The 21,650-nt window shown below is 39.7% G+C and overlaps 1 protein-coding gene across 4 annotated transcripts in view; it reads left to right on the forward strand.

Moving 5' to 3' along the window:
• ARID5B (AT-rich interaction domain 5B) overlaps positions 1 to 21,650 on the forward strand; it is a 117,747-nt gene that overhangs the window by 39,652 nt on the left and 56,445 nt on the right. For all 4 annotated transcript variants that reach the window (XM_039553625.1, XM_039553628.1, XM_039553624.1 and 1 more), the window contains one exon: positions 6,989 to 7,219. In XM_039553625.1, coding sequence (XP_039409559.1) covers positions 6,989 to 7,219 — 231 coding nt within the window. The remainder of the gene's footprint in view (positions 1 to 6,988; positions 7,220 to 21,650) is intronic.

Below are 21,650 nucleotides of genomic sequence, written 5' to 3' on the forward strand. Positions count from 1 at the left end.
AATGACGATTGTGAGTCACTTTTCTTTTGAGTCTAGAAACACCTCATAAGGTTTATGAGGCACTTCCTAAGGTGCAAGAGGATCCGGGGAGTGCAAGGTTGGAGCTGCAGTTATGAGAAGATGAGTATAGGATTAGGGTCTGAAAAAGGATGTGAAATGCCTGGTTGGAAACTTTTTCAGTATTAAATTTCTTTTGTCTTCTTCAAAAATTGGATTTAGGATTTGAATTGCAAGTGATTTAGCGAAATAAATATTACAGAAGATTTGATTATATGGACATACTGTCAGTAGTTGATCAACATACTTGGGTTTGTCCCCATTAAGTAGGAGTAGAACAACTCTGATCCAAATAACTGAGTGTAAAATGTTCTTCAGGCATGTGCTCTAAGTATGTATTAGATGATGCTGTCTTTTTTTCTTTTTTTTTAATGACTATTGCTGTTCAGTGGAACAGTAGTTTCAATCTCCAGTATATTTGTAAATATTCTCTTTCTTTCAAATACTAAACTAATCTTAGGAATTCTTTGAAAGGCTGATGCTCTGCTGGCACTGTGACAGAAAATGGAGGGCTGGGGAAGAGGCATGAAATTTTGAGAATTAGGTCGGTCTCCTCCTTAAAAGGGGAGAAGTATCTGACACATGCAGAAAGGCTGCATATTTTAGTCTCAATATTGGCAGAAATGACTTTTGCCTTTTGATCAATTTAAAAGCAGAATCAGACAGGCAAAGGTCCATGTCAGAATTACAGGCAACTTGTTAACATCATCATTATCTGGTAAACATAAATGTAATCACTGTGTTCGTATCCTGCAACATGTTGCCTTTGTTCTTGATTGCATTAGCATTCAAATAGAGGGGGGTTCTTAAAGCAAGGATGAGTAGCATGGGTCCTGCCAACAAAGAAGTATCCCTGTTGTGTCAATAATTTACCCAAATTTATTTAAAACCGAAACCACAGATTTCCTGTCCCATCTCATGTGGCTAAATCATTACTGTATTTGCATTTATCTGTGAGAGAAATACGATTCTTAGATTAATATTTTTAGGTCTTGTGATTAATTAGCCAGCTGAGGCACACCAAGTGTCTTTACTAGAGTGAATAAAGACCGTGGGAATGAAAAGGCAGAGTGGATTGGAAGAGCTGTGTTTGAGAAGTCTTTCCTAACCTCTGGAGAGAGAGTGGATCGGTGTGCTAGAGCATGCCTTGTGGCAATGATGCAGCTACCTGAACTCCTCAACCATTGCTTGTAGTCCACAGCAGATTCTACTGTGCGGTGTGGATTCCTGCTGTGGTTCTTAGTCCTGTGTCTGTTCAAAGAATTCAGTGTTAGAAGTGGTCAGGCAGGAGCCAGGCATAATCCTCCCATGAGGGTTATTTCACTGGGAGAGCTGTCCTTTCCCACAAAGGAGTACCCAGAGGTGTAGCTGATGACTGTCATTGCTGCTTGGCCACCTGCAGTAACCTTGGAAGTTTGGAGGTGTTTGGCAGGTTATAGTGGACTATGATATGGCAAGGTGTTCTCATTGCATCATTCCTCTTAAAGATTCCTCTTAAAAATTTTGAGGTCATAAAGACCCAGTTTCTTATTCCTCCTTGTGGTTGTTCTTTCATTGTTCCTCTGTTTCTGTTGCTTTTGGACCTTTTGAGAGATTCAGGGTTTTTAGGTAGTGTAGTAAGTTCATTTCTGTCTGCTGAAAACTGTCCTCTCTCTCTTTGGGTTTTTATTAGAACAGGCAGCTCTGAGCTGTGTAGAGCCTGTCTGACCTGCAGATACTGGTTTTGAAGGGTGAGCTACACATCTTTGCTTCCTCTGCACCTGTGTTCTCATGTCCATACTGTAGAAAGTCATTGCCAGAGAAGAAGAACAAGAGAGGGAGAACTAGGTTTTAAGAGCTGGAGGGTCTTGGGAGGTCAGTGGCACCAGAACACACTGCCTTGCAATAGTCAGACCTCCCATCACGGGTGTTACAGCCGTGTTCATTCAGCACTGCTAACCTTGCCATTCCCAGTTCCTCCAGACATTCAGATGCATCCTCCACTACCTCTGTATCTCCTGCATACTGATGATAATGGTCAAAGCCGTGCATACAAGCAATGATAATCTAATTATGATATGTGAATCCTCTGGGAGACCCCCTTAGGTAACTGAGGGTTGTGAAAGAAGGCAGAGGAGTGAGGGCGCTGTGCGGGAGAGGAACCTGATGGACAGAACCCTGCAACTTCCTTCATTTTCTCTCTATATTCCAGATAATTCCCTTGCTCAATTTGCTACCCACACACCAAAGCATTGTCCCATTTTATCTGGTTCCCCTGATACCTCCATTGCTTATCTTATGAAGATCTGTGTCAACATTTATCAAAACAAATGGCAAGCCTGGGACCTTTTAAGTAGTTTTTTTAGTTAATAAAACCAATCTTCTACTTCTGTTATGTTAAAAGTACATTATCTTTTTATTACAAACTCTCTGCAGCTCTGTCTGTTTTCCTTCTTGGCAATTTCATGACTGCTCCAGTTGATTGCTGTATGGAGAATTACAAAATCATTAAGGGTGGGGTTTTACCAGCTGACTTACAGTACAAGCCATTTCTCAAAATAACCACAACAGTGCAATACTGATGTGTAATTTACGTCACAGTATGTTTTTATGAAATAGTTTGTGGCTTATTCATTTAGATTTAGAACTGAATATCTCTTCTCTCGCTTTTTAATCAAGCCTTCTTTTTTTTTTCTACTTTTTTTTTTGTACTTTTTAATATTTTCCACTCTGAGGCTTGGCTTGCCTCCAACTTACCAGCTACATTGAGGAGGAAAAAATTGATTTTTTTTTTTTTCGTTTTTTTCCTTTGCCTGCAGTTTAACTGCAAGTGTGTTTCCCCTTTGATGTATACATTTGTGTTAACTGCCTCAGAAGAGATGGTAGATGTGTGGTAGAATATATTGCGCAAAGGTAGAGCAGAGAATTGATAAGAGATGTAAAAGTTCACAATTTCAAACCATACCAAGTAAGTGTTTCTATTTAGCCTCCTGCGCTGGTACATTTCCTTTTTAAAAATTACTTTCTGTATAATGTCATGTAATTAGAACAGGAAATCATTGAGTAACTGTAAGAAGAAAAAGAGCACTTAAACTGGAAAGAAATTTACCTTCTGAGAAATTACATTCGCCTTTTTTTTTCCCTTTAATTTTTTTTTTCTTCCCTTCACATTACCGAGTTGTTAATGATAGTAACAGATGTACAGACCCTTATCTGTGTCATTGTTCTGCTTGTGTTTTCTTGGGGGGGAAAAAGTCATTTTCAGTAATACAAAAAATGAATGGACAGAAAATGGGAAAAGCCTAATTACAAAAAATATTCTGTGTCACAACAGAGTAGCAATTAAATTGAAACTTCAATATAATTATCAATAACAGTCGAGCCTGGAAGGGTGCCAGGCATGTAAAGTTGGTGCTCAGCCTTTATGTGGTTGCTAGGAGCACGGCAAAAAGTATAAAGCTTAGAGAAAGGAATGTCTAATGTAATAAAGTAACAGAAGGTAGCATAAATCATTGTGAGAGCAGTTCATATTGACATTATTTTACTTAAATTGGGTTGAAACTAGACATTTAGTCTTACAAGAGGCACAAATTCGTATTTCTTCTGCAGGAATAACTCTGTGCTTTCTGGGAAGAAGTGGAGTGTGCTTTCATAGCACCAGCCTCATACATATTTGGAATCTTTTAAGCAAAAATCTTTAAATGTTTGTTTCTGTTGGCATCCAAATGCATTTGCACTAATACGATTAAAAGAACTAAAGGGCAAAATACTTGGCAGCTTTTGCAGTTGAAGTAATTAGGTACAGGAAGGAACATGCATAGTTTTTCCATCAAGCTCTATAAAATCCTGGTGTGAAGGTCTTTGTAATGAAAAAAAATGCTTACTGATGTTGAGGGTAGATTATGGCAGTTAGCAATAACATTATACGCTGATGTTTCTGAAACAAGCAAACAAAAAGCATGTTGCAGGTTTGTTTTTTTCTCTGCTCTCTCTGTAAATAGTTCTGGCTCTAGATGGATTTGTTAGGAATTCGTGCTTTTAACAGGCTTTTTTTTTTTCTTTTGGGGCATCTAATTGTCTTGCCTTACATATTAAAAATGGTTGTGCTGATTTAAAAAGTCAGTTCTTGCATAGATTCATTGTGTTTGGCATTTCATGCATCTTTTACTTACAAAGACAACTTGAAGAACATGTAATCCAACATAAATGCCAGGCTGTGCCAAATCCCAGCTCTCTTTACCCCTCACAAAGGGAACTGTTGGATTACATCTAGGCATATATAGGCAGTGCTCGGAAGGCAGGGGTGGAACCTTGCTTCCTAATTACAGTTTCTCTGTTTTCAGCCCTGAAATATAAAAATAAATGGAAAGTTGACGTTGGAGGGGGTTATTAAACCACACAATTATGATATAAGCATAGGATTTGAGTAATTTCAGTTGAGCCTCACAAGCAGAATACTGTAGGTATTATCTTTTACCATGTTCTGTCTGTTGAAGCTAAAAAGAGACTCAGAAATACAGGGTCTTGGTTTCCTAATATCTCAGTTGTATGTTTTTAGAAGTCATGTTGTTTTTCTTCATTTTGATGGAATGTGATCCACATTTTGAGCTCTGCTTCTCCTAAGAAAGATTAAACTCTTTCTGATCATATTTCTGAAAAATACTTGCAGTATTCACTAAGTCCACCATTAAATGGCATGTGTTAGATTTTGATAGAAGCAAATAATAGTTCTTTTTCGGGCTTGCATTTTATTAGGGATTGGTCTGCTTTGATTTCTCTTTTCTCACGTGGGCGTGGTTGAGGAAAAATCTTTGTTCCAGGAACACTGTGTTTGTCTTTCACTAAACAAATTTTCAGTTTATTCAGCCTTTGTTCATTTGTAGATGTATCTATTGAACCTGGAGTGAAAAAGGAAAGGAAACAAATGCATCATAAAGTACTCATTGGAATTGCACAAGCATGTATGGAAGTGATCCTGTAAAAAATTACTTGGTTTTAATTTATGCCAGGGGGTTTGAGTTAAGTCGTCAGTTGTCAGGGGTACAAAGTTTGTGTAATTCTGCGCAGGGACTTAACAGCACATTTGTCTAGAAACTAATGGTTTACTACAAAGGCACGTGGGACATACATTTATATACACCCTGTTTAAAAAGCTGACCACATCCTGGCATAAGAAAAGTGCTGTCAGATCGACAGATTCAGCTCGCTGCTATCTACACAAAGGTATAAAGTAGTAATAACTGTCAGGCAGGCATACGTGAAACTCTCGAAGGAGCTAAAGGACGGATCATGTGCTTGTTAATTCCTAGAACAGTTTTCCTGATCTGATTTTTAGAGTTTTCAAATAAAGAAGAGAGAGCCTTATTCCCAGGAGCAATTGGCTCAATCGTGCTGTTGTGCAGGCTTATGGGATACTTGTTGAAACAAAGAAAAGCATGACTACATCCTTATCGGCCAAAAGAGGTTTTAGGGCCATCAATTTTATTTTCTTAGAAAAGTAATGGCAGTGCTGTTTACCAAAATGTATTACTCTTACTTGGTTTTTCTTTTTTTTTTTTTTTTTTTTTTTTAAACATAAATTGTTTTATCTGCTTACCTATGTCAGGATAGTGGTGAGAGTTCTAGAGTTTTTAACAGTGATGACTTTCAGGAGCTGTAGTAGTAAAGACAGTACTTTGCAAGTCTGTCTGCTGTGTTGATTTTTTTTTTACAGAATTGCATTCATCTGCAGTGATGACATTCTAGGTGATATATCTGCTTCCAGAGACTTCTTAAAATTTAGCCTTTTATGTGTCAACATTTCCATTGCCTCACTTGAATCCAGATGAGTTGTGCCATCGTATTTAGTTGGGGAGAACTGATCTGCCATTTCTTTCAATGTCTGAAGTGGTTTTTACTCTAGGAGCAAGAATGATGATTTCAGTATTGATAATGGGATTAAATAGTAGACCTTTTGTCTCTGGCAGAAGAAATAGCTGAGTTATTCAGTAATCAGAGTACAGCAGAAAACATAAAGTGAATGCTGTTGCTTTGTCTTCATTGGCATGCCTGGAAAGCCATGTTTGGTTATGTACCTGAGGAGATAAATGAGAATAAAAAGAAGTGCTGTTAAGTACTAGCTGCATACCTGCAAATGAGTAATTTCTCATGTTTGCATCCCTGGTTGAGGTTTTTTTTTCTTTTACGTTTCCTTCTGGTTGTATGACAACACTTCATTATGATATTTTGAAATCTGCCACCTTTCTATGTAATATCATCTAAGCCATGGAGGAATGGAAAGCTTTGAGCTCTAGATTGCTTTATATTTTGAGCCCAGCAGCACAAGCTGTTTGAAAATTCATTTGCCTGTTGTGCTCTGTAGGAGTTTTATTGAGTCCTACTGCATTTGCAGTTAATGTGAAGAAAGTTGCTCCCACCAGTTGGAGTTTAGAAGCAATGGCCAGGTCAGATCAGCCCACCTCCCTGGCCGAGGGGTCCTTCAGGAGTTGCCAATATCAGATACTTCAAAGGAGAGTTAGTAGCTGTATGCTCTGAGGCTTGTATATTATTATTTTTAAAATATGTTAGCTGATGTAAACATGCGTGCAGTAAAGCTATATGGGGAACTGAATAAAAATTGCAGATAATATTTCTATCGAAGCAGCCAAGTTGGCAAAGTATGGAGAACACTGATTCAGGCACTTGGCCAGCTTCTGCAGAGAAGTGTTTTCTTGCTCATCCAGGTAGTCCTTGTGAGTAAGCATAGGAGAACTGAACAGAAAGGCAGAAAATAAGCTATTTTAATAAACTTTCTTTAATTTCTGTTTTTAACCTTTCTTTCCAGACCCACTGTGCTATAAAAGTTGTGTCTTGAGAAAAGGCTGAACTTACAGGTTTTCTGAAGTACTTGAATTACAGCTCTTGTTTGTACTTTTCTGATATACTAAAAGTATTTTTTTTTCTGTTTTTCCAGGTGAGGATGATGAAGATTCAAACCTTTTAATTCTCAGCTACCCACAGTACTGTCGATACCGTTCCATGCTAAAGCGCATTCAGGACAAACCCTCTTCAATACTAACAGACCAGTTTGTTTTAGCCCTTGGAGGCATTGCAGTAACAAGCAAGAACCCCCAGATCTTCTATTGTCGGGATACATTTGATCATCCTACCCTAATAGAAAATGAAAGTATATGTGATGAGTTTGGTAAGTCCCATTACAGCTATTTTCTTTTTCTCACAGTTAAAGACATTTTTCTTCTTTTAAGTGTCCACTGATTTCCAAAGGGAAAACTTCCTTTGAAGTGAACCAATGCTATTTATGATTGAAATGTTAAGTACCAAATATGCTCTTTCTTCTCTGAGACTGAAGGCTTCTAGCCACTGGTGATCTCAGTATTGCAACTTGAGCTCACAATCAAAGATAATGTTACACAGGTAGAGTGTAGCGCAGTGACTTGGTCTGAGTGAAACGATACCTTGCCTGGGTTTGAAGTTCATCTACCTTAGTCATTCGCCTGTAGTCTGTCTTCCAGAAGCTTTACAGCGTGTGTGAGTTTTTTAAAGTCGTTGTTGGTGCAATATGCTAAAAAATGCAAAACAGGCTAGAGTCCTGGCACATGCCATTGCTGTTGCAGAGCACTCGGCAGCCGTGCTCCCAGGGCCCTGTACGAGGGTCAGCTGTAGGTGGTGTGTTTCTGGTCATCTTGGAATGTAGGCTTGTTCAGCATGGGCTTTGCCAGTGCTAGAAGCTTGATTTTGTGAGTGCAGAGGTACTTCTGGGAGGTGGTCTCTTAATTCAAAAGGCATAGAGAATATTCTGCAGCTCTAAAGGACTATGCAGCCCCTTACAGCTGGGGGAGAGAATGGCAAGATTTGACACCTGATAGCAACCAGGTGATTTCACACTGGGTTTTCTTGGTGTCACATCATCCCCAGGACAGCAGATGTGCTTTGAATGTGTGGCAAAATGCATGTTGTGTAGACACCCAGAGTAACTCCAGTAATGGGTCCGGTGCAGTTTCTTTAGCAGTGTACAGAATTAAGTTTTATCCCCTGTATCACCAGATGGATGAGTTCTGTGGCTAGTACTTGAAGAGTCTGCATGGTGGTGGGTACACCTTTGCTTGCAAGACCCCCACATCTCTGCAAGGAAGCTCCTGTGGTCTCTTAGAGAAAAAAATTCTGCTGATGCGCTCGAACATGTAATGAGAGTGAGTGGGAAGGGCTTTAATAATGTTTCTGATGGGAGAGTCATCTACCTGTTTTTCTGAACTTGAGCACCCTGGCTTTGAGCTTGGTGCCCAGCTCAAGCATTGTGTCAGCAGAGAAACCCTGACTCATTTGGTGGCATTGGGGCATTTTGTAAGGTAGTGCTCCTCTGCTGCTCTGCCACTCCATTCCCAACGGCAGACAAGATCCTCACATGGTGTTGTCACTGGAGCACATGACTGCTGGGAATAGTTTTAGTTTTGTGCTGTCAAGATTTTTCAGAATCAGGCCCAAACTGTCAAGTCTGCTCACACTCACACAAAACATTACAGGCTTTGAATGAACTATGAATAAAAGTGTTGGTTGCTCTTAGGAGTGGGGGTGGTTAAAAAAATGAATGAAATGCCCTGGAAGTTTGGTCCAATAACACACACAATAGTATCATGTTGGTTTTTATTTACTCTGAGCTCAAGCTCAGAATATAAAGTTCAGTTTTAATTGACTCTCCTTTTTATATGGGAAAGGTTATTTTAGGCTTGAAGGCGTTTGATGAGCCTACCATCTGCTTTCTGTGGAGTATTTTATTCAGGGTCATTCCTTGATTACAGGTTTGTTGAAATAGTTGGATCCATAATGTAAGTGTATCATGGAATATTAGTAATAGATGAATCAAAGAGATGTGGAGTGATGCAGAAACTACGCTTAGTGAACCATAGTGAGTGCTTTGTTCAGCCTCTGAAAGCAAACTGTGCCATTCTCTTGACCTTTGCAAGGCAATTATCTCATTATCAAACCAGAGCCACAGAAATCTTAGCCATAGAAATTAATAATGTGTACTTAAAATTTAGTTTGATTTAAGAAGCAGATTTTTTTTAATTCCTATTAAAAAAAAGAGCCACCAAAAAATCCCAAAAAACCACTGTTTAAAAGTATTTCTTATGAAAATAATGATGTAAAACTTGTAAGCCCTGCTGTTTTAAGAAGAAAAAACTGGCCAGTGTATGGTTCCATATCTGTACTGCAAAATGTATGGTGTCAATTATACTACCTTTGTTGAAGACAACAGGCAAAGTACTAGTTTATCCTTTTCTTTGCTGGCAGGACAATAAAATGTACAACACTTCATTATACAAACAGTTTACATTGATATCATGTAGATTGATGTCACATGTGGAGAGTGATGACTGCTAAAGCTAAACAGAGGCAGGGTGGTACAGTAGATAAATAGATTACTCTAAGGCACTGGCATTTATCAGTCAAATCTGAGGGGATACCAGATTACAGAAATGTGACTAAAATTCTGAAAAGTTGTCTGTAAGGAGATCCAGACACATTTCGTTTGAAGGTTTTGGCTCTCTCTTACCTAGCAAATGAAATAAGTGTGCAGAAGGAACAAGATAGGAGTGCGTATTTCACCATTTTTACCTGAAATTCTCCTAACTCTTAAGCACATATGAAAGTTGAGAAATACATTCTGCTGATGTCTTTATGTGGGAAGCATTGGTTTCTGCTGTGGATGCCAAGTCTTCTTCAGAAGCATTGCTTTTGAGGCAAGTCCTACACATTCTCTGTATGTTGAAGTATTGTGCAACAGATACAGCATGTCACAGATGAGACACCAGAAACACCTTTACAAAGAGCCCCCAGCATGTAAGCTGTTGTCCTTGTTAGGCAGTTTTAATAGAAATGTTTTTCCTGGAAATATTATCTCTACTTTCATTGTAGATTTATAACAAAAAAAAAAAAGTTTTGTTGAGCTCTGACTTCTCCTCATACTCCTTGCCTATTTTTCCCTCTTCTGCAGGGTTTAACAAAAATAGATAAAGCAGGAAATGAAGAAGAAGAATTAAGTTTTGTTGATAATAAATAATGTTGTTTTGGTGTGGGACTTCTTAAAGCAGAAGATGTATGTAGATGCTGTCTGTGAGCTCCCACAGGTAGGGCTGGAAGGGATGTGATGAGGCTTTGGGCAGTCCTGTGTGGATGTTCTGTGTTTCCATAGAGCTTCTGTGAGGCTCAGGCTGTGCTAAGCTTCCCCTCCAGCTCCAGCTCAGGCTGCCACAGGTGCTACCAACACCGTGGCTACCTGTGCTTGCCTCTGCCGTGCCTGTCCGCTGCTGTATGGCATGTGCCCGAGTGGTTTAGGCAGGAATATTTAGGACCAGTTTTCTTTCACAGTCCTTTTCTGATTCTCCTCTGGCTTGGTTCAGTGGGACAGCATCCCATCTAGGAGGCTGCTGGAGAAGTGGGCTGCTGAGGAATGGGCCCAGCAGCTGGAAGGCTCAAACATTTGCATGTATTTCTTTGCAGCCTGCCAGGGAAGAAGGACTTGCTCTCCATTTGCAGAGGAAAGACTGCTGTGAGTGGGAAGCCTCCTGCTCCCATTCTTGTTAATATAACTACTGATTAGTTAATCCAACTGCCTTGGAGGGTTCCCCTCCAGAATGCAAATAGGCTCAAAAGCTTGCTTCTGTTCAGAAAGCAGAAGACATAAACCATGCTTGGATGTCTTGATAGCCGAAGTTCTGGCTATGACCACAGTCAGACTGCACATGTATTCCTCTCCTGAAATAAGAGCAATTAGAGGTCCTCACCAGCATGAAGCAGTCCAGGTGGATAATGAAATGAACATGAGCAATGAAAATGAACAATTCATTTCTCTTCAACTCGAGACATTTTTCAAAATCTTTTTCATTTATCAGCCTCTGGGGTTACTGTTACTGAATAACTTTTGTAAATGCATATCATTTACTGGCATCTGCTGTGTGGTCATATGTGCTGCAAGAGAGAAGGAATGAAAAAATTAGGTTCCTAATAATTTTCATTATAGACCAGAATGATCTAGCTGGAGGCAAAGCTGCCTGTGAGTGTTCAGAAGGTGTATCTGAAGGTCACTGGGCATAAATCAGTGCGCGCTTGTTGCTAGAGCAGCACATGTCCTCTGTATGTGCTTGTCCAAGAAAGGTGACTTCAGTTGCCAGGCTTCAGTGTGCCAGCTCCATGGCACAGAGTGGCTTCCAGGGTGCATCAATGAGCTGGGATCCAGCTGTGGTGTGAGTGATGGTGGGTTTCAGCTCCATCAGCCTCACCAGGTGAAAATCTCACACAGAAGGATTTGTCATGAAAAATATTATACATCCTGCCTGCTAAAGATGAATCCAAAGGCTGTCTTTCATTCTGTGAGGATGGGCTTGCTCTTTCTATAAACAGGAGTGTGAGAGAAAACTGAATACCTTATTTCTTGTCAATTTTAAAAATCAATTTGGTAAATTTTAAATCATTCTGGATTATTTTTATAGCACGCTGGGTTCAATATGGCATTAAACAATCTCTTTGGTCCCTGGAGTACTATAAACACATGTTCAACCCCAAAAGAAGGTTAAAAGTTTTTGGGTTTGCATGTAAAACCCAATTTTTTAATGAAACATTTCATACCAAAAAGTGAGAGAACTACAAACTACTGTGGTATAAATACAGTTTTTTCTCTGAAAAATTAACCATCTTCGTTTGGCCATAACATGAGCAATGCAGAGGGAAACTGCTCATTGAAAAAAAACCGTGTGCAAAAGGGCATTGCAGGCCCCACTTATCTCCTCTCCCCATCCCCCAAACCAAACTTAACAATATATTGCTTGCTAGGGGAAAAGTTATCTCCATTAAAATGCAAACCTCAAAACCTTCAACAACTCATCTCTCCCTATAAAACAATGAAGAAGGCAGTTTGTCTCACTTCCAGGGCTGGCAGGGAGTGGTTGCGAATGAGGAGTGACTTACCAGTCCTGCCAGCTGCTGGAGTTTCTGAGCCAACAATTTCAGGGCTTACCCTCCGTCTTGTCATTGGCCAGGGAAGCCATGGAAGAGCAGCATTATGAAGGTGAAAGGACTTTTTAGGGATGGGTCATGTGCCAGACAAATTCTGTGGCATGGAGGCTGGTGACTTCAGGGTATAGAGTGCTACCGTTAGTCCTGGTGTAGCTGAAATTTGGTCTTTGCTCTTATTATGCATCTTAGTTTACAGAAGTTTGTGACTCAGATAAAATCAGTTGTTTGAGGGAAAAACATAACAAAATAAAACCTTGGCAGAGAATGAGTCTTTAAAACAAACAAAAGAAAGGATGGAAGAATGTTTCCAGTCTAAATGAAATACAGTTTTCCTGTTCATGACTTACTTTATTTGCGTGAGTCAAAGAGTCAAAGTTGGCTTTTCTTTTTAAACTAGCTCTAGTACAAAAATTGTACTTGGGCTGACTAGGTGTTTTTTTAAAGTTTTTTCAGCTGATGTAAAGTATCAGCATTTTTGCTGTTGTTTCTTTTAGCTACCTGCAGGATAATTTATATTAGTGAAATTCAGAAAAACCTGAAGTTTCCATATAGATGCTTCAGGCTTCTTTGTTTTAATATTAACAAATATGATATTAGAGTGGAATTGGTGTTAGTGCTACTCTGCAAAGACTGGAATGTTTAAAACATTTAGAACTGCAATAGGAGGAGTATGGAGACTTTTTATTAGCATGGATACTGGAAGCTCCTTAGATGGAGCTTTACAGTGGCATCTCCAACAGTCTGAAAAATATGCAAATGTTTTCCAAGGTCCTGGGCAGGGTGGCTTAGCTAAATATTTCAAATTTTAGGTCTCCCAAAACAAAAACAGGACATAGCTGGAGGGGAAGTAGTGATTAATGCATAATAGTGCTATATACAATATAGATAAATGTACATTTCCTCTTCCCTCCCACCCCACCTCTGCAAACATAAGCTTTTAGCTTGAAAAAGCAAATCTGGAAATGTTCTGGATTCTGGTCAGATTTCTTTCGTATTTTGTTAATTCAACTGCAGAGCAAGATATTAATGATCCCCAGATGTTGTTTATAATGATTGATTTTTCAGTTGTGAAAAAATACTTGGAGTTTTTTTTTAAACAATTGATATTTTCTAGTGTGCTCTGCAGCATTTGAATAAAATGTCTGAAGGCAGAGCTGTTTATGTGCCCAACATAATTGCTTCTGTTAAGTGATTTCTTCATTCTTAACATTTTTAGCTCTAATTGCTTTTTCCCCATACATCTAAAAATAAATATTTGCAAGTTTTGCATTCTGTCACTCATTGAAATGCATAAAATATTTGTATACTCAAAGCAAAAAGGCACTGATAAGGGGTCACATTCTGCTTTCCTTAGTGGCGTAAATCCAACATAACTCGATCCACTTCTGTGGCTGTTACTCAAGATTTTCACCAGTTAACCAGAGACAGAATCTCACCCAATGTTAACAGCAAGCTGTTAAGTGAACATAAGTAATGTGTAGTAAAGTAAGATAAAATACCTTCCTGTCTGCAAGAACTTCAGTAGAAACAAATTCTGTTAGCTTCTACTGCTTTTTATGTTTTTTAGTGCATTTTCACTTGCAACCATAGTTGTAACCAGGATAAATACTAAGATTATTTTTCACTATATAATCAAAACTCCTTAATGGAGAACACTGATTTTATTTGGGTTGCATGTTCCCGCTGCCCTTAGGAAGGCAGCAGATGCTGAGTGGAGGGGCAGGTACTGCCTGAAAAGCTGCTTCTGTCCATTCCCTCAGGCCCCTCAGCGTCCCTTCTCAGCCGGGGCTGGTGGTGGCTGTCAGCCCTACACAGAGCAGGGGAGCTGCCGAGAGGCCTGTGGCAGCTGCCGGTGTCACTTCGAGACAGCTGCTCCCATGGCAGGGTTCTTGGGAATTGGGTGTGGCTCCTTACTTCTTCAGGTGCCATTGGGTAGCAGCCTGGGAGAGAGGGGGCTTATGCCATGTGCTTGCAGTGACTGCATGGGGCTGTGACCCAGCTGCTTGAGAAGCATCAGGGCTGTGAACCATGGGGTGCCCAGTATGGCCTGGGCTGGGAAAGCCCTGGCTTTGGGGCTCTCACTGGACAGGAGGTGAGAGATCCTCACTCCTGAGAGTGCCTGTGGCAGACTCAAGGGCCTGGATGTGCCCACAACTTCTTTTTATTTTCTAGCTTAGTGATTCTGTGAGGGTATTGTGGGGTTATTAAATGTTTTACCAGGCAGAGTTCAGCAGAGAATTAATGTGTAGTTCCAGCAAACGAGGGGTTTGTGAGTGAGCTGCTCTTTGCCTGATAAATGTAACCCATTGCCTGCGTTTTGTCATCTATTACACACACATTTATTGGTGTCCATTCAATAAATGATTGTAGGTGTACATTACTAATTCTTCCTGTATAAGATTTCCACTTGATGGCTGGTTTTACAATTCAGCTATCAAAATCATGTTTTGTGATCATAGCAAAAAGTAAGCGATGCTGTGTTCACCATATTTGTGAGCCGTGTCCATCACAGATAGTCTCATCTGGAGCCATCTCTTTTGCCTCATATGCCTTCGTTAGTGCATCCTTGTTTGACTGTTCCCCTGGTTTCAGTGCCTCCCTTGGACCACCAGGCCCACTCAGACTCTGAAGCTGTGTCTCAGAACTTTGGGCCTGCTGGCATCCCAAGCATCATGAGCAGCATCCCTGAGGTGTCGGGACTCAGCAGTGGCAGCGAGCAGGGGAGACCTTTATGGCCAGGGAAGGACCCCCATTCCCGTACAATGGAAAAGTGGTTTGTGTCAGAATATGGTCACATTCTTCTGATTAAACCCACTCAAAAAAGACAACATTGTAATATTTTCCAATGACTGTTTATCATGAATTACGTCAGCCTTAGTTTAAATTGCTATTATTTCTCCTTAATGCTTCTTGGTGCCTGCATAATTTACAGCATTGGCAGCTGCGGGACTATGAAATAACCTTTCACAACCACCATACAATAGTAAAGAACATGAAGTTTTTGTTGTTAATTATTATGGGACTCCTTTAACTTTTTTACAAAGTGACATAAAATATTGTTGAGGTATTTATGGTTAAAGCTACTTTTACGTGGATCTATTTTGCTTCTGGCTAGTTCTTAACTAAAGCAGTCATTTGTGGTTATTATGCCTAGGGAGATATTATGTCAGAACTGGTTTAAGAGTATTATTATGTATCACATGTCATATATTACATGTCAGCACTTGAGGCTGTCTTTCAATAAAAACAAATGTAATTTTAGTTAATGGTCTTTTAGGTATAGGCCATTTGTAAACTTACCTGAGTTCATTCGAAGGTATACTAAAAAGCTTTGTTCTCAGGGAGTGCACTTGGGTAATTTCATTTTGGCTTGAGATGGAATTACCAAAATATTTATCATTATTTCAATCAGAGGTGCTGCCTCTAAAGAGCGAATAGTTTCCCAATACCGAGGTTAATGTACGCATTTTTAAGGAGCTGTAACTGTTACTCATTACTTTGTTTACTTTTCCCCCCTTTGGAGCTCACGCTTCCCAGGTTCCCTACTGGTCAGGCTGATAGGAGTATCCCGGGCAACTAAGCCACCTAATGATGATACTTCACTGTGCCGCTTAAATGAATAGTTTATACCTTCTACATAATCCGTGGGTGAAGGGGGGGAGAAGTTAGAGGTTGAAGGTGAGTTCTGGGTTTCTTTGAAGTTGCATTTCAAATTTGGAAAATGCAAACTTACACAAAGCAAACTTCGAATTGATATGTCATTCCCCTTGGTTCCAAATACTATGCATATTTTCCAGTACTTATTTAAAGCAAGAAGTGAAGCATATAGGGTGTGCCAGAAAGTTTACACAAAGAATGAAAACACATAAATGACTCATGAGAACTTTTTCTGTGGTTCTTTTTTTTGTTATTGTTCTTAATGCATAATTATTTAATTACTGGTAAAAAAAAGACAAAAAAAAAATCATGATTTCTCTCTTCCTCCCTCTTCCCTCCCCCCACCCAAATCTGTGCTTGAGCACCATAAAAATGATCAAAGCCTCTATTTGTCTCCAGTTGCATTTTCCTCCATGGGATTGCTCGTTTTGGTGACTCTATTGTAAGAAACTGAAACTCTGCTGGGGGAAAAAAAATCGGTTTCTGTCACCCCATAAATGCTTGGGCCAAAGAAGTGAAGATGCAGACATGAAACTGATAAAGCAAGCAAGGAGCAGGGTGAGGATTTTGTGTGTTGCTAAAGTGAAATTTAATAAGGGGAACATAAACTGCAGCTAAACTTGCCTGGATGCCATGAGATTTTTTAATATTAGGCAGCATGCTTGATTTCCCAGGAAATGAGTGAGCAATCTGAATTTAGAGTTGTCTGGCAGGGGGAGGGGGTGTTTCGTTCTCTTTTTCAATCAAAGGCATTTCACAAGCCGATTGCATGTGAAAGGGGAATCTATCATTACGTAAGAATGTAACAAACTTTTCCATTTAATGAATGAATATTAGGTATTTCGGGAGCCCATAAAAGATGGTAAAAGAGAGAGACAGAGCTGACGTCTGAGAGATTTTAATAAAGATTGAAGTTAGAAGTGAAAAGGTCAAAGTGCCATTTGTTGAGCCCCTGCTTCTGGCATGGTTTCAAAGCTCGAAGTGCTGACTGGGGGGCTGTGATGTGTGTTAATGAACAGTTGTGGCACTTAACTGAGATCATGGGTTGGTCACATGAATATATATAAAAGATATGAGTGAACATTTTCCCCCTTTTTGCAGCAGTTGGGCTCTTGGAAGGACTAAACAATTAAAAGAAATGTTTGAAATGTTTGAACACCACATTAAGTCCCCTAGTCTGTAAGGAAAATGAGCTATGAATAATAGAATACTGCTCTAGTTAAATATAGTTATTCAGAATTGTTTTTAGCTACAGATGTTATGCCATTTTAGAAACTTAGACTAAATAATGTCAGATCTTGTTTGCTTTTTTAGTATGTTATTCATTTATTGGGAAATTCAAAATTTAAAACAGCTGGGAAAGGGTTTGGTGTTCACTAAGTAATCTTTAAAATGTGTACATTTCAGTCTTACTCTTACAGTGCTGTTTAGAAATGACTGAATTATATATTACAGTTACAAAGTTCTGTAAACATGCTCTACCATGTAGATGACAGGGAAACATGAAATGGAAAAATGAGATAATTTTGGAGCCAAATTTTATGTATTACAGACTTGATAAAACAGCAAATGGCTTTCTCAATTTAAATAATTTGTAACTTTCCAGGAACGTGCGTGGATGTTATGAACAGTATGTCTAAAATAGCAGCAGAAAAGAATGTTCATTCTCCTTTAATTCTCCCTTTGATGTTTATGTCAAAACGAAGGAGTTAATTTATCTAAGAGTTTCACTGCATGAGTTGGACTGTACAAAACCAATCATGTAGAAATAATAGACTACCATTGGAAGTGCTGTACTATTGCAGTTTTAATAGCTCTTCAGTTCTGCTCAACAATTAGTCCATACATTTTATAGCTGTGTCTTTAAGAAACTGGCACACTCAGCAAAATCACATTAATTGGGAGATGATGCAATGTGGAGAGAAATCAAAGTAAGAAAATTAATTGAAAAATAGTGTTTTGTTCAGGTTTGGGTTTGTTTTCTTTTAAAATTTTAAACACTGCAGTAGTAATTGCTGGTGGGTGAGACTTGTGCAGAATTTAAATTCCACGTGGCTGGGTTTTTGTGAATTTGCTTTTAAATCAAATTGCAGAAGAGGCAAAATAGGTCATTAAAATTCTTGCTATAGTTTTCTCTCTCTGAAATCAAGTGAGGGTATTAAGGGGGATCCAGAGTAGGGCTTTTTCTGTCTATTGACACTAGTGCTGTTTAAGTTCACATTACCTGTCAGCATCTTTGTAAACTTGATCAGACAGATCACAGATGATTAGTTTATCATTTACACAAATAGCTTAAGAGACCTCAGCAAACCCTTTTTCCTTGTGTCTATAGCCAGTGGATGCTGGTAGTTTCTTTCTAGGACCTTGTTTTTATGCCTAAGTCCTGAAGGTGAAGGCAAATTTTAGTAAAAGAAGTAGTGTTGGGGTTTTTGTGGGGTTATCATTGGCAATTATGACTTCTTTGTGTTTTTTTTTTTAGTTAATTTATTGTCCGTGATGGGCTAAAGGCGAGTGGAGCAGTGATAGTTTACATTTCAGCTGAAGTTTGGGCCTCATTATTAGATACAGGTGAATCTTGGTCTTTCAGTGATCTGGCAGCATTTCCGTGTGCCTCAGGGCTGTTGTGTTGGTCTTAATGGCATAAATTACTTGGGGATAATGATAGATAACCAGTTGATTGGAGTAGGAGAGCAAACCTGGTTCTTGGATTAATAAGCAGGGAATAGAGAGAAGAAATAGAGAGGTGTTACTACTCCTGCCTCCAATGCTGGAGGAAATCATTATCAACCCCCTAAGAGCTAACATTTTTGGTTAGTCAGTCAAATGATGATGGCTTGCTGCAAAAAGGGTGGTACAATTTCATGGAATAACTGCACTACTAATACTCAAATGTATTATTCTGAATTATGGGCTTGTAGAGGAACATGGAAGAGCAGGAAGTTTTATTGAGGAGGTTTTTCCCTACTTTTATCTTTGTGCCTCATTCTGATGCCTGTGCTTTGCATATGCAAATACTGGACAGGGTTAAGGAAGGACCCAAAAAGCAATTCATGGGACAGAAAACTTGCTTTTAAGTGGAAGACTGAAGAATGTCACTCCATTGAGTTCACAGAGGAGAAGACTAAGAAGGGGCCCAATCACAGTCTGTTAGTACTTCCATAAGGAGAAGACCTGTGGCAGTAGAGGGCTCTGTAATTTTGCAAACAGACACATAGCAGGACCCCATGCTTCAAAGTGGAAGCAGATAAATTAATGCTGAAACTAAGGCACAGTTACCTAGCAGTGAGGGGTAATTAACCATAGGAACAACTTAGCTAGGAGTAGCATAGATTCTTTATTACTTGAATCCTTTAAATCAAGACTGCTTTGCAAAAGACCCTTACTCAAGGAAGAGGTACTGTCTTCATCCAGTAGTCACTCTGCTGTATAGGCAATATCTGCAGAAGGTAAACAAGGCACTAATATCCTACTAATTCCTTTCAGGCCTTAAAAACTGTAATTTTATTAATGTATGTAATTTATAGCCTCTAGGCCAGTAGAGGCTAGATTGTGCTGGATCTTGTGTCCATTACATGATAAAACAAACCTTCAAAGATTTTCTTGCACTCTTAATTAGATAAGGCAGAGCTTTGCATCTGTTCTGTAGATGGGAGACTGAGGAGCAGGATTATGGAGGAAGCTGGCGTGTTAGGACTGTCTTCACTGATCCACACTGCTGGCTGTTGATAGCCTGTGTCCTCTGGTTCTCCTTGCCTTTCCCCATCCACCATGAGCAGTTGCCTGCCTCAGAGCACTGACCAGGCAGTGTGCTCCTCTGCTCTGGGGTCTGATCAATCCCTGGCCTGTTCTCTCTTTGGGAGATCAGCTCAGGGAGAATTTTAGGTCTATTTTAGGCCACTTTTAGTAACTTCTGCAAAGGGCTGTCTCCTCAGGTGAAGTATGGAAAATGTAACTCAGTAGCATCTCATTTAAATGTGTGGCAGCACAGTGCAAGATCATCTGCAGACTTACAGTACCTACTTCATGAGTCTTCCCCGACGGGTCCCTCACAGACATCTCTGGTCACCTTAGCCTTGTAATAGCTTTAAAGGGATGTTAACTAAAAGGAAGGTGTTAGAAACAAGTGAATAGTAGAAGAGAATGAATTTATTTGAAATCACCAGTTTCAGGTCACAGAAAGGGTAAGAGAATATGTGAAAACACTAATGGTGGTTATCCTCCTAACATGGGTGATATTCACAGACAGTGCTGCTGCTTCAAAAGAGAGGTACTGTGCGATCTTCCAGCTCTGTCATCACCCTCCTGTGTTTCACTCTGGATTTGCAACTGTAGAAGAAGTTGAACTCCCAGTGAAAAACAGCTCTATGCTGTGGGGTGGCATGTTTACTTTAAGTAGGTGTTGATGATTCTGCTTCTCACTTCCCTGATGAAATAAGTCCCTTCACCTTCAAGTCTTACAAACCTCAGCTGAACTTTGCTGAGTTGAGCCTGTGTCCCATTACATACTTCCACAGAGGTAGAGCACAAGCTTGAAAAATGGAAAAGATTGTTCCCAGGGTCTTGAGCAGCTCTTAGCTCAGAATACCATGTTCAAAATTAGTAATATAGTTGCCCTCATTCTTTTATAGCATCCCGATTTTGCAATGAACCATAATCGTTCTACTCATCTGCCAGAAAATGATGGTTCTTCAGGGGGTTTTTGGTGCTGGTTGTTTTGAAAGGCAGCCTGTAATTAAGATGAATACATGTACATTGTGAATGTTTAGTTACGGTAGAGATGGGGTGTTTATAAAACAACCCCCCCTCAAAAAATTACCTAGCTGCAAATCCTTGCAGTTACTTAGTTTAGAAGTTTAAGTCAATTTATGGAAGTCTGTGTTTACTGTCTTTAGAGCTTGATCATGACATTGGAATGTATTTTGGAAAAAAAGACCCTATAAAATGAAGTCCACATTTATGGGTAAGGAGCACAGAACACTCAGGATCAGCAGTGAGACTACAGTATCTCTTTGAAGTGTAGCAAAGAGGAGTACTTGCTGGAGCCATGTTTGGTTTAGAAGGTACTGAATGGATACACTCCCTGCCTTCAAACACCGTAACAGCAGCTGGACCCAACGCAATTAATTTCATGAAAATGTGGACTGTGATATCCCAATGACAGCAGTCAGAAGATAAAACTAGATCTGAAGCACTTAATTTAAAATAAAACTTTATAATAAAGTCAGGTCTGCTAAGATGCTGCTTTTGTGCTGCACTGCATGTGAGTAATCTGAATGACTCATCTGGCCTCTGACATACTGCAGCCTTCAACATTCCCAGCCACGAGTGTTGCCCTTCATAAAGGAAATATCCTATTTTTGGTATGGCAGTGTCCTCAGTTTTAAAGAATTTTCCTCTTTTAAAGTGCTCATACAATTAATGCCTCATGCATGTATTCAACAATAGTTGCCTAGCAACCATCAGAAATATTCGGGAGAGCAAAGGAAGCCAAGATGAATGAGCAGTAACATCAGCTCCCATTTCAGGTGAGCTGGAGAAGGCATCAGGGCTGTGCTGACTGGGTCTAAGCATGCAGATCCATGAAAATCAGACAGTCTCAAAGTAGCAAATACAAGCTCCAATTGGCATGTCAGTCAAAGGCAGAGAGGAGGTGGGTCATGCAGCCAGATGCAGTTGCAGGAGGCTGCAGTTGGCTGGTGGTTTTCAGAAGCCTAGACCAAAGCAAGGTAACAATGGTTAAAATAGGTTACAGAGAGTCAATAAAAACTCCTTAGTGACTGAAGAGAGTTTTGCCACCTTGTCTTGCATTCCACCTGCAGCTAGAGAATGGGTGAGGTTTCTGCTTCCTTTGGTAAGAGCATTTGGCCATGGGTATAAGCTGCAGGCAAACCCCTTGGTAGGGCTTGGCGCCAGCCCTTCTCTTGCATTGCCACCTGATTCCCACTTCT

This window comes from Corvus cornix, chromosome 6 (assembly GCF_000738735.6).
Source record: "Corvus cornix cornix isolate S_Up_H32 chromosome 6, ASM73873v5, whole genome shotgun sequence".
NCBI classification, from domain to species: domain Eukaryota; kingdom Metazoa; phylum Chordata; class Aves; order Passeriformes; family Corvidae; genus Corvus; species Corvus cornix.